This window comes from Helianthus annuus, chromosome 4, assembly GCF_002127325.2.
Source record: "Helianthus annuus cultivar XRQ/B chromosome 4, HanXRQr2.0-SUNRISE, whole genome shotgun sequence".
In the NCBI taxonomy this organism is placed as follows: domain Eukaryota; kingdom Viridiplantae; phylum Streptophyta; class Magnoliopsida; order Asterales; family Asteraceae; genus Helianthus; species Helianthus annuus.
In genome coordinates this window covers 207,292,938-207,307,411 of record NC_035436.2, presented here as the reverse complement: position 1 = coordinate 207,307,411, position 14,474 = coordinate 207,292,938, and the positions used below count along the sequence as shown (strand labels likewise).

The 14,474-nt window shown below is 36.4% G+C and overlaps 1 protein-coding gene across 4 annotated transcripts; it reads right to left on the bottom strand.

The window, feature by feature from the left end:
* Positions 1-509: 509 nt before the first annotated feature.
* LOC110938236 (phosphatidylinositol 3,4,5-trisphosphate 3-phosphatase and protein-tyrosine-phosphatase PTEN2A) lies at positions 510-10,530 on the bottom strand. Of its 4 annotated transcripts, none has more exons than XM_035988863.1 (14): positions 10,286-10,493; positions 9,447-9,553; positions 7,649-8,073; positions 6,655-6,756; positions 6,491-6,547; positions 5,699-5,764; positions 4,400-4,576; positions 4,235-4,321; positions 4,079-4,143; positions 3,847-3,923; positions 2,259-2,305; positions 1,950-2,080; positions 1,321-1,390; positions 510-1,243 (listed from the first exon to the last, which is right to left on the bottom strand). In XM_035988863.1, the coding sequence occupies exons 3-14, from the start codon at positions 8,054-8,056 to the stop codon at positions 842-844; spliced, it is 1,689 nt and encodes a 562-aa protein (XP_035844756.1). In that variant the 5' UTR covers positions 8,057-8,073; positions 9,447-9,553; positions 10,286-10,493; the 3' UTR covers positions 510-841. The 4 variants fall into 4 exon arrangements, with proteins under 4 accessions (XP_035844756.1, XP_022036385.1, XP_022036383.1 ...); XM_022180693.2 differs by having other exon boundaries at positions 10,327-10,493; XM_022180691.2 differs by lacking the exon at positions 9,447-9,553 and having other exon boundaries at positions 10,327-10,530.
* Positions 10,531-14,474: the final 3,944 nt, after the last annotated feature.

Genomic DNA, 14,474 nt, shown 5'->3' with positions numbered 1-14,474 from the left:
TTAAAATAAACTCAACCTTCACAAGAAAACAAAAGACACTCAGCCTTGGAAAGAGGAGTCGCTTTTCGTACAAACGCGTTGTCATAATCACCTTCAACAAGCGTAACCCACATACATCAACTCCCCGGCGACTATATCTCTCCGGTCACTGTATATCTTCTCCGGCGATTGTGCGATAAGTTCCGTCTCTGGCGACTGTCTTAATGTCTTCTCCGGTGAATATACCTTACGCCGGCGAAATTGAATTTTGTTTAATTGGAATGCCCTTGTAATACAAGCGCATTAGGCATCAACTCTGACATTACGATTATGGTACAAGCATAATACCTATTTTTATTTTTTCAAAACTTTTCATTCCAACACCAGTATTCAAAATCAGGATTAGTTTAACACCATTACTGCAAAAAAAAACTCTAATTTCAAGCTAATGGAGTATCTTTTTGGTTGGTTACGAGCTAATGGACTGAACGTAAACGAACCAACCAGAAAAATCAATGAAACCAAAAAAATTGTGAAACCAGTTTTTCAGAATTATTCATATCAAAGATCAAATGACAAAACGAAAGTACACACAAACGTTCATTCGCAACATAACACTTCCAATGTTATTCAACTGTGAAATCAAACGAACAAACATATCAAAGAGTCCAGTTTGGTATATGTTCTTCACATACAACCCCGCCTCACGCAGGACATTTGTGTGGCATTTGCTTAGCATAACTTCTAATCCGTAGATGAGCTAGATGTTTCTAAATGAACCAAATAAACCATCAAATTTAGTTCTTTAAAGTCCATCTTATGTACAAGTATCAAAGCCACAAGTACAACATCTTGGAGTCGCTTACTCCCCATCACTTTCGAAGTCTTCATCATCTCCAAAAGTGAACACAGATGCATCAGCAGCCATTGCCTTGAAATCACTTACCTCCCCAATTGGGCTTGGGCCACCAAGTCCCGAGCCCGATGTTACACCACCGGTTTTACTACCCACTTTGGGCTCACTGGTTTTGGTATCAGTCTGTTTGGGCCCTGAATTATCTAGAGAGAGATTTTGGGTCTCATTTGACAAATTTTCAATTTTGCCAGCATCTTTAGGAATACTTGAGGAGGTTTCGGAGGGAGGATTTGGTGTTGTACCCTCAGCTGGTTTAGTTGTACTTTCAGTTTGGGGTTTTGCTTGAACGTCGGGGTTGTAGTCGACTACCACAACCTCCACTTGAAATCCTGGAGATGGTAGTTTCCTCTACAGATAACACGATAGAAAGATCGAAATGTAAGTGTAACTACTTAAAAGGTGTAAACGGGTCAGTTATTGGGTACCTTATCAAATCCGTCAAGATCATTGGTGGTTAGGATCGTCCTGTTCTCAATCATTGTTGTGTTTAGCCAGCTACAGAATCGACAATAAAAAATAATGAAGATGGCAATAAATAGTAAATATATACGATAAGTGAAAGTGCGCCTATAATGTATATATGTGTGGGCGCTCGGGGGGCAAAAGTGAAAATAACGTTAAAAGAGGGAGATGATTAATCATGCATCGTGTGGTGGCGTTGATAGCTGAAAGACAAGGGGGTACATGCACTAATCGGCCTTTGTCTCAATTGTTGAGTGTTATGTGCCTTACGTCCAAGGCTTGATGCAAAACTACTATCGAGCCGGGGGGTCTCACTGGAAGCAGCCTCTCTATTCCTACGGAGTAGAGGTAAGGTTGTCTACATCTTACCCTCCTCAGACCCTAACTTAGCTTTGCTATTGGTGGGATTTACCGAGTATGATGATGATGATGATACGATAAGTAGTTTCTAACGCTCGTATTATGCTTTATTCACATTCATGTGTGCGTGAATACTCACTACTGTCGTAATCATAAATTTGTTTGGCTTTTTACATATGATACTAAAGTACAAGGACTAAAACGGGACAAGTGAAAAGTTAACTTGACATACCAGTAGAAATCTCCTTGACGGTCATGAAAATGAATCTTAAAATCACCAGATAATTCGGTCAAGCCCGGCTCCCCAGGTAGCGCAAAGACCATTATACCCTTTCTAGGTGCAGCAAACCAATAATCTTCTGGCTGCATAGTTGAACAAAATCGTAAAACCCTAAGAATTAGCATTCTTGATCATTGCCACTGTGCTTATATAGTCGATAATTTAGTTCATAGCATTCAGACTTTAACATCTGAATGATAAAATCAGGAATTAACATAAAGAATTTACAAACATCCATATTGAAACATTAAAGATACATACTGATAAATCCTTGGTTCTAGAATGCTTCTTGGTAGAAAAAAGAACACCTGCATGGAAAGAAAGATCACTAGTATAAAATACCATGCATCTTGTTGAAGAATAACACACATAGTTATAGTGCAAAACTGCAAATTTCAAAAAAGAACTCTACAGACTTCTGTTAGATTTGCACATAAATCCCTAAACTTAAAATAACTCAACAAAAAAGGCCCGTAGACTTTATTTCTAGCTGATATGTGATAGCGGCAAGGACAACCAAAACAATTTAAACAAGTTAGCCGTTTATTTTATTGGGCCTGGGTCAGCATCCATATATGGGCCAGGTGGAACGAATGGGCCAGTGAGCGTTGGGCTCAAATTGATTCATCATACAACCAGTACCCACGTCGCCACCATGTGTGGGTTATCCCCACTACTTTTAGTTTTATATTTAATGTATTTTCATTAAGCTTTGGCTAGTTGTTTTTTGTGCTTTTAAAGTTGTACGTTAGTTTTTTCATGTTCCCTAGAATTAGGACGTAGGTAGAATTTGTTCTTATATGTACTGGTTGTTTTAATTAATGAGAGGTGGTGTTTTATGATTCAATTTTGTTGCTGTGTTTTCTCCTTTACGAGTTAACAAGCTTATATCCATTGCAAATCCAAGGTACTTGGATGGTATTCTTTGGAACCTAAAACTTGAGTTGAGGTGGTGATTTTCTGTATCCTATTATACTCAATAGGGGCGTGAATTTATGACACGACCCGGAAACCCGACACGAACCTAACACGAAATTCGCGGGTTTAGGTTTAGTCTAAACGGGTTCGGGTCAGTTTCAGGTTGAACCCATGAACCCGTTTAGGTTAACGGGTTGACCCGTTTAAAACATTTATACTATATTATATATTTTTTTTAAATATATTTTATGTCATAAATTAAATGGCGTGTGTATTTTATGAAATGATTATAACTTAAAAAGAGAAATTAACACAGATTTTATAACTTAAATATGATATTATTATATACATTTGTGTTTTCTAAGTAAATCTTAATTTTAATATATTAATTTCAGAAAAAAAAAATAAAAAAAATCGGGTTGAACTGGTCGTGTTCGGGTCAACCCACGGAACTTTGGGTCGTGTTCGGGTTCTTATGTATGATACGATTTTCGGGTCGGGTTCGGGTTTGTGTAAAATTTTCGGGTTCGGGTCGGGTTGAACCCGCCAACCTGCGAACACGACCCGTTTAGCACCCCAAATACTCAATTTAGGACGCTCTTCGGTTTGAATCGGGTGGTGATTCTGTATCCCATTGGACCGTTGATGAACCGTTCATTCAAATTCTAGCCGTTGCGTTCTCTGATATACATCAATATGCCCTTTCGCATATGTAAGTTCATAACCTTATAAGAAATTAAGAACTTAAAGAAAATGTATGTCTGTGCATAAAAGGGCCTGTTGGTTAAGTTTTATAACTTTTTGGATTTAATCATAAAGTCCAGAGACTCATGTGAAATGTGAATTCACGAAAGTCTATAGCCTTTAGGTTTTCTTTTTAAATTTACCTCATAAGTAAAACCTAAAAGGTTGCATTAACATTATAGCATACCATTATGATCTGAGACGGTAATTGCCGGTCTAATCCAATAAGGGCACCTATGAAGACGGATTCCTCTGAGCATACACCTACAAGCAGTGAGAGAATATAAAACTCATAAGCAATTAAGAACAACATAAACTGACTTTTAATCAAAAGATTTATTCTATGATTTACGACTTTTAAAGTCAACATTATATATTTCTTCATATAACGTATTTCAAAAATGAACCAAAAGCCATACCTGCGCCCAGGCTGATCTTCTCCATTGAAGTGAGTTAAAACGCGTTCAAAGTATTTGACATACCTCTATATGGGAAAAAACAGTGGGTTTTCAGATAAACTAATAAAACGTTAAACGCCATCTCAGACATTATCGAAATTCCAAAACTGAACTTACGATTTGACTTGGAAGAACAAGTCCCTTCCCATCAATACATCTTTTTTGATTGTAATAATCTATAGATTCCTCAGCTGTGGGGAAAAACTGAAATAAAACGTAACACGTCATTTTATATGTATACCTGAAAAAGGAAAAAAAAGGAAAAAAGACACTTAACAATACCTTCAGATATAGAAGCAGACTTGTGATCATTAAGCCTGTTCTAGCCATTCCAGCCTTACAATGAACAACCACAACGTTATCTATGTCCTCTTTTAACCATGAGTAGGCACTATGGCAAAATGATATTATGAGTTGTATCGGAGGGCAATTATGGTCATCAAACGGGAAGCTAGCAAGCTGCGATTAAAAGATAAAACATTTAGACACCCAAAATATGACTATTTAGACACACAAATATCACCCAAAGTGGCAAACTACTTCGTTTCTCATCACAGTTCTGCAGGCCCCATCCCCACTTATCCTCTCACATTACACAATTGAAAATTACGAAAAGTTAAAGGTGTGTTTAATAGAACTGTTCTAGAAATCTAAGGGTGCTTTCCAGGATATATTTTAGGGAAAGCAGAAAAATCATAAAACATTTTCAAATTGCTTTTTTTCCAAAAGAAACTTCATGTAAAATAAATAACCCATATTCTACTTCACAACTACAGTTTGGAAAGCATTGAAACATTGTTTTCGTTACTTTTCCTTCATAAAGTTGGTTAGTGTTTCCCAAAGTTTTCCGACTTTTTCAGCCCACTACCACACAAATCAGAGTCACCATCCTCGGCTACCGCCACCAAAGCCCGTCTTGATTGTTGCCGCCCACCTTCTTCGGCAGCCGTGCCCACCATCATCATCCACCGACGACTTCGCCACCTACCGTCACCCTTGATTGCGGTATACCGTATATTACTTATTTTTCTGACTCTTTTTAGCACATTTTCAATAGTTTTCTGAAGGAAGTACAGAAAATATTTCTAGAAACCTGGAGACAGAGATGTGGAGAAATTCTACTACTAATAATAAAAAAAAAAGTGTCCTAAAATTTAAGAATAGAGATGGCAATAATGACTCACTTAACTAAAACTGGATCGATTTGGGTCTCCTGGTAAGTTCAAAATTTTGGCTAAAAATGAAACAGGTTGAATTGACTTCCAACTATTTTTGCTTGAACAATATTTGTAATGACATCTAATACATTAATCATCTATAAAATTAAAATATGGACAAAAGAGCATGATTTAATAAACTTGCTATTCTAGTAAAAGAATGGTACAACACGAGAATTGAACCGGTAATAGTTTCTACCTATAGAGGCTGTGAGTAAATCAGTAAATTTATGTTAAAGGCTAGTGAATTGACCAACTACAGTTCTATATTAGCAACAGATATTTTAAACTGAAAAAATGGCATGATTTCATAAGTTAAAATATGAACATATGAACAATGTAGGTTAATAGCCTGTGAACATACCTTTCCTTCAAACAGTGATGCATCATATAACCTTTCAGAGCATAGATTGTACACCTTGTACTTGTCCTGAAATAATTGCGCTATTGATCAGTGGAGTTTATGTCGAGCTGGTAACTTTTTAGCATGAAAGTGAGCTACTATAGTTAATAGTTCATTGGATCATCGAAGCCTATTTCAGTCTTAATAGCAACCTTCCAAAACCATATCAAACATTTTACTTGTTTTTTTTCTCCAAAAAGCATGTGTAGATGCTTATATGGAATCTGAATTTACAGTTATTTATTTTTTAAATTACAATTTCAAAAGAACATGTAAAAAGATTATTTTAAAGCTTTTTACACAACATTTTTTTCATATGTGGAATCTGATATGGCGACAAAGATCTTATCAACCAGTGCCACATCAGAAATCTACAAGTAAAATCAGTTAAATGAGGTTCATTGGTTTTTATTTTGCGCATAATTTATAGTTGGTTGCTAAAATCTGGGTTTGTTTCTAACTTTCTATTTCTTCTTGTTTGCCCAATTACTTTCAATTTGCATGGCAAAATCGGTTAAAATGAAGTGGATTTTTACCATTTGTAACAAATTGCATGTTGGATTCTATTTTGTGCAAAACCTAAAGTTGGTTGCTAAAATTGAGAAAAAGGTCTAAAGTTTGGTTTCTATTTCGTGCAGTTTGCCCAAATATTACTAGATTTACATAAATCTGGGCTTATCCATACTTGTGCCATTATGCAACCATAATATGATCAAACATTACAAGAAAAAGAACATAAGAAAATTTTGCTACCTTGTGCTTAGTTTCAAAGAACTTGATTACTTCCTCCATGTGATTACGGTAAAATCCCTACAAAAAAAATATCAAAAGTCTAAACTAAACTATATAGAAAAAAAGGAGTTTCAGTTGTAATACTAATCATATGTTTCACAAAAGTACAGATGGCTTATGTTCACCTCAACGTATCCAAAGAAACCTGAACTCATGTCGCCTGCAGGGAATCCCATTGCAATTATATTCTCAGTGATGTATGTCATATCCAGATCAAATCCTCCTTCCTGGAACCACAAATAAAGTAAAATCAATTATATAGGTAATCCAGAATCAATACTTCTTTGATGAGATGATGCCATTGTAATCTATGGAAATGATACACACATTATTAGAATCAGTAGCACTAAGAGTATATCATATATGTATCTACCAATCTACCATTATATCAATATAAGTTATATAACATGAAGGTTGAAATGAATAGCACTTTTAGTATTAAGAAATATGTCTAAAAGTATCAACTATCAATGAGGCCGGGGTTTAGCCTCCAGCACTTTTCGTTTTATCTCCTACCAGAACACAGTCACACACGACCCAACAAGCTCTTTTCCTGTCTTTTCTTTCAAATCTTTTTTTAGTCACAAATTAAAATAAATGTCCAAAATATTTTCTTTTCAGACAATTCCCCTTTTTCCAATTTCTTATTTGTTGTGTAATGATAAAAATTATTAAGGTTCTTTAAAATATATCTTTTCAAAAGTTTATAATATAAAATGAGGTTATATATGTTTGAAAAATCAAACTCATCTACTTTTGTATCAGTTTTGCAAAAAAGTGAATAGCAAATGTTTTGTATCTTCCTCTGACAGCCTAAATCGATATAATTAACTAATGAGATCATTAGTAAACGGCACACCACTTCTTTTAAAGAAAGATTTTTATTGGTGAAGGATAAAATAGTCAAAACATTCAATTTAGTGGTTTATTATGGCTAGAAGAGGTGGTGTAAAGTTTACTTCCCAATTAACTAAGGTGGACCCACTGGAGTTTTATACTTTTATGTATATATAATATAATAATGCTAGGTGACATGTCTACTATTTTCTTAATTTAGCACCTAAGTCAGTATAACTAAAAGAGTTGACTCATGAGAATTTGATAACATAAACAAAGTACCTGATATCTTCGCTTGTTTTGTGATACAACATGACGAGCCTTTACTTGCACAGCCTTCGCTGCACTTTTAGATGTGTCAACAAAACCTTTAGTGAGGGTCCCAATGAAGCCAGCTTGTGGTGATTTTGGAGCTTCAACAGGATCATCAGTTTGTTGGGAAGCCTTTGGAGATAACCGCAACCCAAACCCACCAGTCAAGCGCGCAAAAGATGATTTTCCAGTAGTTTCAGATGACGACTCAGCTTGTGTGCCGCTCAAAGATTGAGGAAGTTTAAAACTTTTGGCCCATGTGCTTAGGCTAGAAGCAGAGAACTTTGATGATGCATTTTGTCCAACATTATCATGTCCGCTATCTACAGCAACAGAAGCTTCTAGATCCACTTCTGGCTTCGCAGATTCGACATCCATTTTGCCTTTTTTAGCCCCTTTAACATAAGCAGACAAGTAAGCATGCAAATTTGAGTGCATCTTTCTTTCAAGCACAAGCTGTAACGACTTCTTTTATTTTCGATTTATAGAAGAAATTTGTCCTTAAATCACTTCTTGCATTGTAACTTCTACTTTTGGGATAATGTATACATAAGCAGTAAGCCATCGAGCTTTTTCCCATAATAGTGTTGGTGGAAAAACCATTTACCAAATTGGTGTTTTTAGAGAAGTATTTACCAAAATGGTGTTTTTAAAGATTTTTTTGTTTCTCACTCCTAATCTAATTGGATAAATCCTATTCATTAAATAACTATTGATCTAATCATGTTTTTTTTGGAATCTAAGAAGAAAATTACTTTCTTTTTGTTTCTCACTCCTAATCTATTAAGACCATGTGTTGCACTAATTGGTCTTTGTCCCGATTGTTGAATGTTATGTGCCTTATGTCCAAGGCTTGATGCAAAACTACTATCGAGCCGGGGGTCTCACTGGAAGCAACCTCTCTATTCCTACGGGGTAGAGGTAAGGCTGTTACATCTTACCCTCCTCAGACCCTACCTTTGTGTAGTGGTGAGTGAAACAAATGCCCCACCCTTGAGCATGAAGCGATACGTGGCCGCATAGTCAGCAAAAGGGCATTTAGTTACCCCCTCATATTCATGTTTAAGTTATTCAATCAAAAAAGTGAAAATTCACTCAAATCTGTCGTTGATATATTTCCGTGGACGAATATTTTATTTTCAATAAATAAAACAGTATAGTATAATTTTTAAAACTATATAACATTACTTAAAGATATTTCCAATTAAATTGGGAGTGAGAATAAAAAAAAAAATCTTCAAAAACACTATTTTGGTAAATACTTTTCTAACAACACTATTTTGGTAAATAGTTTTTCCACCAACACTATTATGGGAAAAAACTCTAAGCAGCGCCCAAGTATCAATTTGGTATTGTGACAAGCGTTTTGCTAGAAAACCGTAGAATGACAAAATGCCCTTATATGTGAAGCCAATGTTACATCTAGAATTTGAAAAATGATAACGCCAATGAAACTATTTATGTGTTGAGAAAACATCTATAGTTGATTCTTGTGTGTAAATTCATAAGAATTTTCATCATTTTACAACTTTAGATGTGAAAAAAGATTCAAACTTAGGAGTTTATTTTACAATTTTCAGGATATTTTTTTTCAGAAACAACATAAACACAACCAAATTGATACTTAGGTGGCCTTTGAAATTGTTTAATTTTTGGCTTTCGAATACTTGGTTGGCCTGTGTCTACAACTATACGTTAGCCCGCTTATTTTTATACATACAAAGATAATATAAGGGATAATCTATGTGAAGGACACCCAAGTATTCACCTTATTTCATTAAGGATTTAAGGACGACCATACAATGAAACTACTTTAAAGACCAGGTTTCATTCCACCAATTCCGACCAAAAACATGCTTGGATGACGGAAATACCCTATAATTTCGAGAAAAGACAACAATTTCAATCTATAACATGCTCGCATCTCATGAAAAGTATTGTTAGTATTGTCAAAACTTTTAGAGGCCGTGTTCATCATCTCACATGTTGTTAGCTATTATTGGTATAAATGAAACCAGATACATATCCAATAAGATGGTGATATTTGTTGGATAAACAATTTCACCTTATTTTATTAGCAAATCAAGACATGAGCCAACAAAAACAAGGTTGATAAAGTTTTAAAGTAAAATTCCTTATAACAGCATCTACCTAAGCCTCCAAAGCACTATGAGAAGAAAGCTAACGCTTAATGCCGTTTCACCACCCGTTATATTGTAACATCCCAAACTCCAGTAGTATATATTATAATGTGAAAAATTGTGGAAATTCAAGCCTTATGAAAGTCAAAATAAGTCAAACCTATGATACTAACACTCAAACAAAACCCTAACATTCCAAATTACTGAACTGTGTATTAAAACTAATTCCTCAATTGGTTATTACACGTAGAACTATAACTATACGCGATAATAGTTACAGTAGTTCAAATTAATAACAGGATCACCGATAAACTTCCCCCAATTTACAGATCTAACCTATTTCTCGCAAATTCTACTTAGAACTTTCTTCTGATCTACAGCCTGGACGACTTAAAATGAACGAATAGAGTCGAACAATCATAATTCAGTACACAGTAAATCGGCATCTAGAGTCAGATATCGTAACCTGAAATAGACAGGTATACAGCGAAGGAGAGCAAAACATACGGAATAAACTAGCATCAGATGCTGAAATCTGGAAGTTGCTAGCGGAGAACGGTTGTGATTGGAGATTTCCGGTGGTAGCGTTGATGGCAGTCGTTTGCTTGTTTTGTGATTCGATGTGCGAGAGAGACGTGGAGTGACGATGATGAGTTTAAACAATACGTGGACTGGACGAGGACTTTGTGTATTTGTTTCAAAGTCCTTTTATCTTTGGGTAAATTACACATTCCGTCCCTTATATTTGTATCGAATTGCAGTTGATAGTCTAACTTCAATAATTACAGTCACAATCCTTTATTTGGAAAACTCATTACACATTTCGTCCTTTAACATTAATCAGGTAAAAATTTTTAGTTAACTATGGCATATTCTTGCACATGACGGCAAAACAATCATTTAATATACAAACATAACAAGAATTTCAAAATTAAAAAACTTAAATAAAAATCCATAAAACCCCTTTCTTTTTCTTTCTCTCTCTCTCGCTCTACATCCCTCTTCTAGAACCCGATCTCTCTCCCATGTACTCTCTCTCTCTCTACATCCCTCCATCTACACCATAAACCGGCATCGGTATCATCAGGTTGGCTTGTTTACAGGCTGCCACCACCACCCTTTCAAACAGATCTCAAGCCATCGCTAACCTGTTTACAGGTTGTCACCACCATTACCATAACCATCATTAGCAGCACCGGAGTTCCCCAAAATGATGCGTTGATTTGATCTTAGTTGAAATAATAATAGTCGCCATTGACCTGTTATTCAATGATTTGACGGCGGTGTGATGGTCTTTGAGCGCCGACGGTGGCGTTGACCATGGTATTTGGCCACCGTGTGGGTCTTGTAATGAGATTAGAGGGGATTGAGAGTGAAATTGGGTGGGGAGAGAAGATAGGTGGTTTCGTGTTTCAGATCTGCAAGAATACATGTATTGTTTGGGGTTGTTTGGAACTATGGGTTACTGTTTGGGGTTATTTGGAACTGTAGGGTTGAAATTGATCCATGAACTACCATCTGTTCTATCAAGTTTTTTATTTAGATATAGGGGCTGTTTGGCTAAGCTTATTGGAATGACTTATTTACTTATTTGCTTATTTGAAAAGCAAATAAGTCATAATGGAATGACTTATTTACTTATTCCTCTCACATAATAAGCTAACCCAAACACCTTTTAACTTTTCAAAAAGTAAATAAGTAAATAAGTCACTAAAATAAGCTTAGCCAAACAGCCCCATAGTAAGGAAAAGAAATGGGAATAAATACAAGTACTTGTATGAATTTCACTTTGTTAAATGAAGTTTTGAAGTTGTTTCTTAACTTTTAACATAAAAAGTTTGACACTTTCAGGAGTTTTTGTGTGGTGGTAGCGGTCTGATGTGGTGGTGGTGGTGGTGACAATGGTGTGGTGGTGGTGGCGGTCTGGTGTGCTGGTGGCGGCGGTCTGGTATGGTGGTAGTGAGAATGGTGTAGTGGTGTTATAAATGAGGAATCATAAGGGAGGAAGTAACAAAGTGTGAAAAGACATAAATGCCCTCACATGAGGTGCACATGATATGACGCAACGTTTATAATTAACCAAGTTAGTGCTAAAGGACGAATGATGTAATGAGTTTTCTAAGTAAAAGTTTGTGACTGTAATTATTGAAGTTAAAGGCTATCCACTGCAATTCGATAGAAACATAAAGTACGCAAAGTGTAATTTACCCTTTATCTTTTAATGTTTATTATGCATTGGCCCTTAAGTTATGATTTGAGTAAATTATCATTTAGTCCCTGAGGTTTGTCCAAAATTGTCTTTTAGTCCAAATATTTTTTTCTCCTCTGGGTCCTTGAGTTTTCCATTTTTTTGCCATTTTGATCACATTGCCTACCTCCGTCTAAAACCTCAGTTTTAACCAGGGGTATTTATGGGATTTTCATTATAAATTTTCAAATTGTCATCTTAGTCCAAAACTTATTTTATATTGAATACAATAAATAAAAATATCTAATTAATGGGACCCATCCCTACTTTCCCCTTCTTCATCAAACCCGCTCTTTCTCTCTCTCTCTCTCTCTCTCTCTCTCTCTCTCTCTCTCTCTCTCTCTCTCTCTCTCTCTTTCTACCTTCACCTCACTTTACATCTCCACCAACACCACCATAAACACTAACCACTACCACCAACACTAACCATCACCACCATCCACCACTACCACCACTGTCACTACCCTCGTTAGCTTCTCACCACTACCACTACCACGACCATCACCACCCACCACCATCACTACCCTCGTCAGCCTATCCCCACCTCCACGACCATCACCGCCCACCACCATCACTACCATCGTCAGCCTCTTCCACCGCAGGGACTAGGCAGATTCTGACGATACTATTGCAGAGACTAAAAATAGCGATACGGTAGTAGGGACTAGGCAGATTCTTACCACCACAACAGTCAGCGATAGGGTCGGCTAAACAGTCAGCGAACAAGCAGCCTCTTAAAACCTTCTTCAGCCCCTTACAAGAGTCGGATAGGCAAATTTCAAATATACTATTGCAGGTACGACGTCGACTTCGGATCTATGTTGTCCATCCAGATTCCAGCGATACTATTGCCCTTATATTCCGACGCTACAGATTTTATTTCCTTACAGATCTACGTCGTCTATCTAGTGGTGTCGTTTATTGATTTTTTTCGTGATTGATTTGAGGAATGTGGTGGTGGTGATGATGATAATGGTGAGGATTGAATTGATTTAGGGTGGGCGGTGATGGGTTTGATTCGAGGATGGTGGTGGTGGGTTTTGATTAAGCAATGGTTGTGGTGGTCATTGTTGTGGTGGTTGAGGGAGAGAGACATGAGAAAGAGTGGGGGTTGTGAAACGGTGGTGAGTGGTGGTGTTTGTGGTTGTGGTTGTGAGTGGTGGTGCACGGTGGTGTTGGGTGGGAGATGCAGAGAGTAGTAGAGGTAGAGAAGGGGAGGTCAGGGGAATAGTGCGAGAGAATGTGTGTAATTATGTGTGTGTATATATATTAATTAATTATTAATATTTTGTTTTATGTTTTTTTAATAATCAAAGGGTTTTTCGAATCAGGAATAGAAGAAAAGAATGGATCAAAATGGCATCTGGAAAGATTTAAATTGAAAATCCCCAAAATACCCCTGGTAAAAAATGGAGTTTTTGGACGGAGTTAGGGTATGTGATCAAAATGGCAATAAAATGAAAAAGTCAGGGACCCAGAGGAGAACAAAAACTATTTAGACTATAATGACGAATTTAGACAAACCACAGGGACTAAAATGACAATTTACTCTTATGATTGTTATGCCTGTGGCTTGAATTATCAGGGGGATGGGGCTAGGAGTGTGCATGAGTCGGTTTTGCCTTAAAACTATAACCATAACCGCTATGTCTATTAATGGATAACCATAACCGATCGGTTATGGCGGTTATGGTTAATTGGTTTTGATGGTTATAGTGGGTCGGTTGTGGGTGGTTAACCGTGTATTTAGTCTAGCTAAAAATATGTTAATTTTTTAACATTGAATAAATTGTTATTGCACATTTGTATATATTAGTATACTACATAATACTATAAAATATATATAATCTATAATATTAATACCGATTATTACCGAATATACAAATAAAGTGATATGATATATTCCATAAATTCAAATAAACATTTAACCAAAAACCGCAAAATGATATGAAATAACCCGTAAATACAAAAATCTTCAATCAAAAACATCAAATATTAAAAAATGGAGAAAAGTCCATTCCTACAAAAATTTATTACATGTCGGTTCGGTTCGCTTTTGGTGGATATGGAAACATTTTTTTTTTGAACGGCCAACAAACTCAATCCCGAGCACTCTCGAGGCACCCACTGGACAAACGGAGTACTCCGAGAGTAACCCGAGTCCACCACCAATTCCGAGGAAAACCCGGTAACCCACCCGCACGTACGCATGACAGTGAAATTACCGGTAAAACCCGTTTGGCTCAAAGATTCAACCCAGGTTTCCACGAGTCTCCTATCATTGCCCACCAGTGCCTCACTCTGCACCAAGTGAGAGTTGAACTTGTATCTCTCAAGAGAAATGCAAGCCCTCCACCACTTGATATAGAGATCATTGGCGGATATGGAAACATTGTTTACTATAACC

Excerpts from the sequence above, each read along its gene's own strand:
- LOC110938236 (XM_022180691.2), bottom strand. The coding sequence starts at position 8,056 with ATGGATGTCGAATCTGCGAAGCCAGAAGTGGATCTAGAAGCTTCTGTT. Across the intron at positions 5,765-6,490 it reads TCTTTGAAACTAAGCACAAG|GACAAGTACAAGGTGTACAA; the intron begins GTAGCAAAATTT and ends CAATTATTTCAG. Across the intron at positions 3,924-4,078 it reads GAAGATCAGCCTGGGCGCAG|GTGTATGCTCAGAGGAATCC; the intron begins GTATGGCTTTTG and ends CACTGCTTGTAG.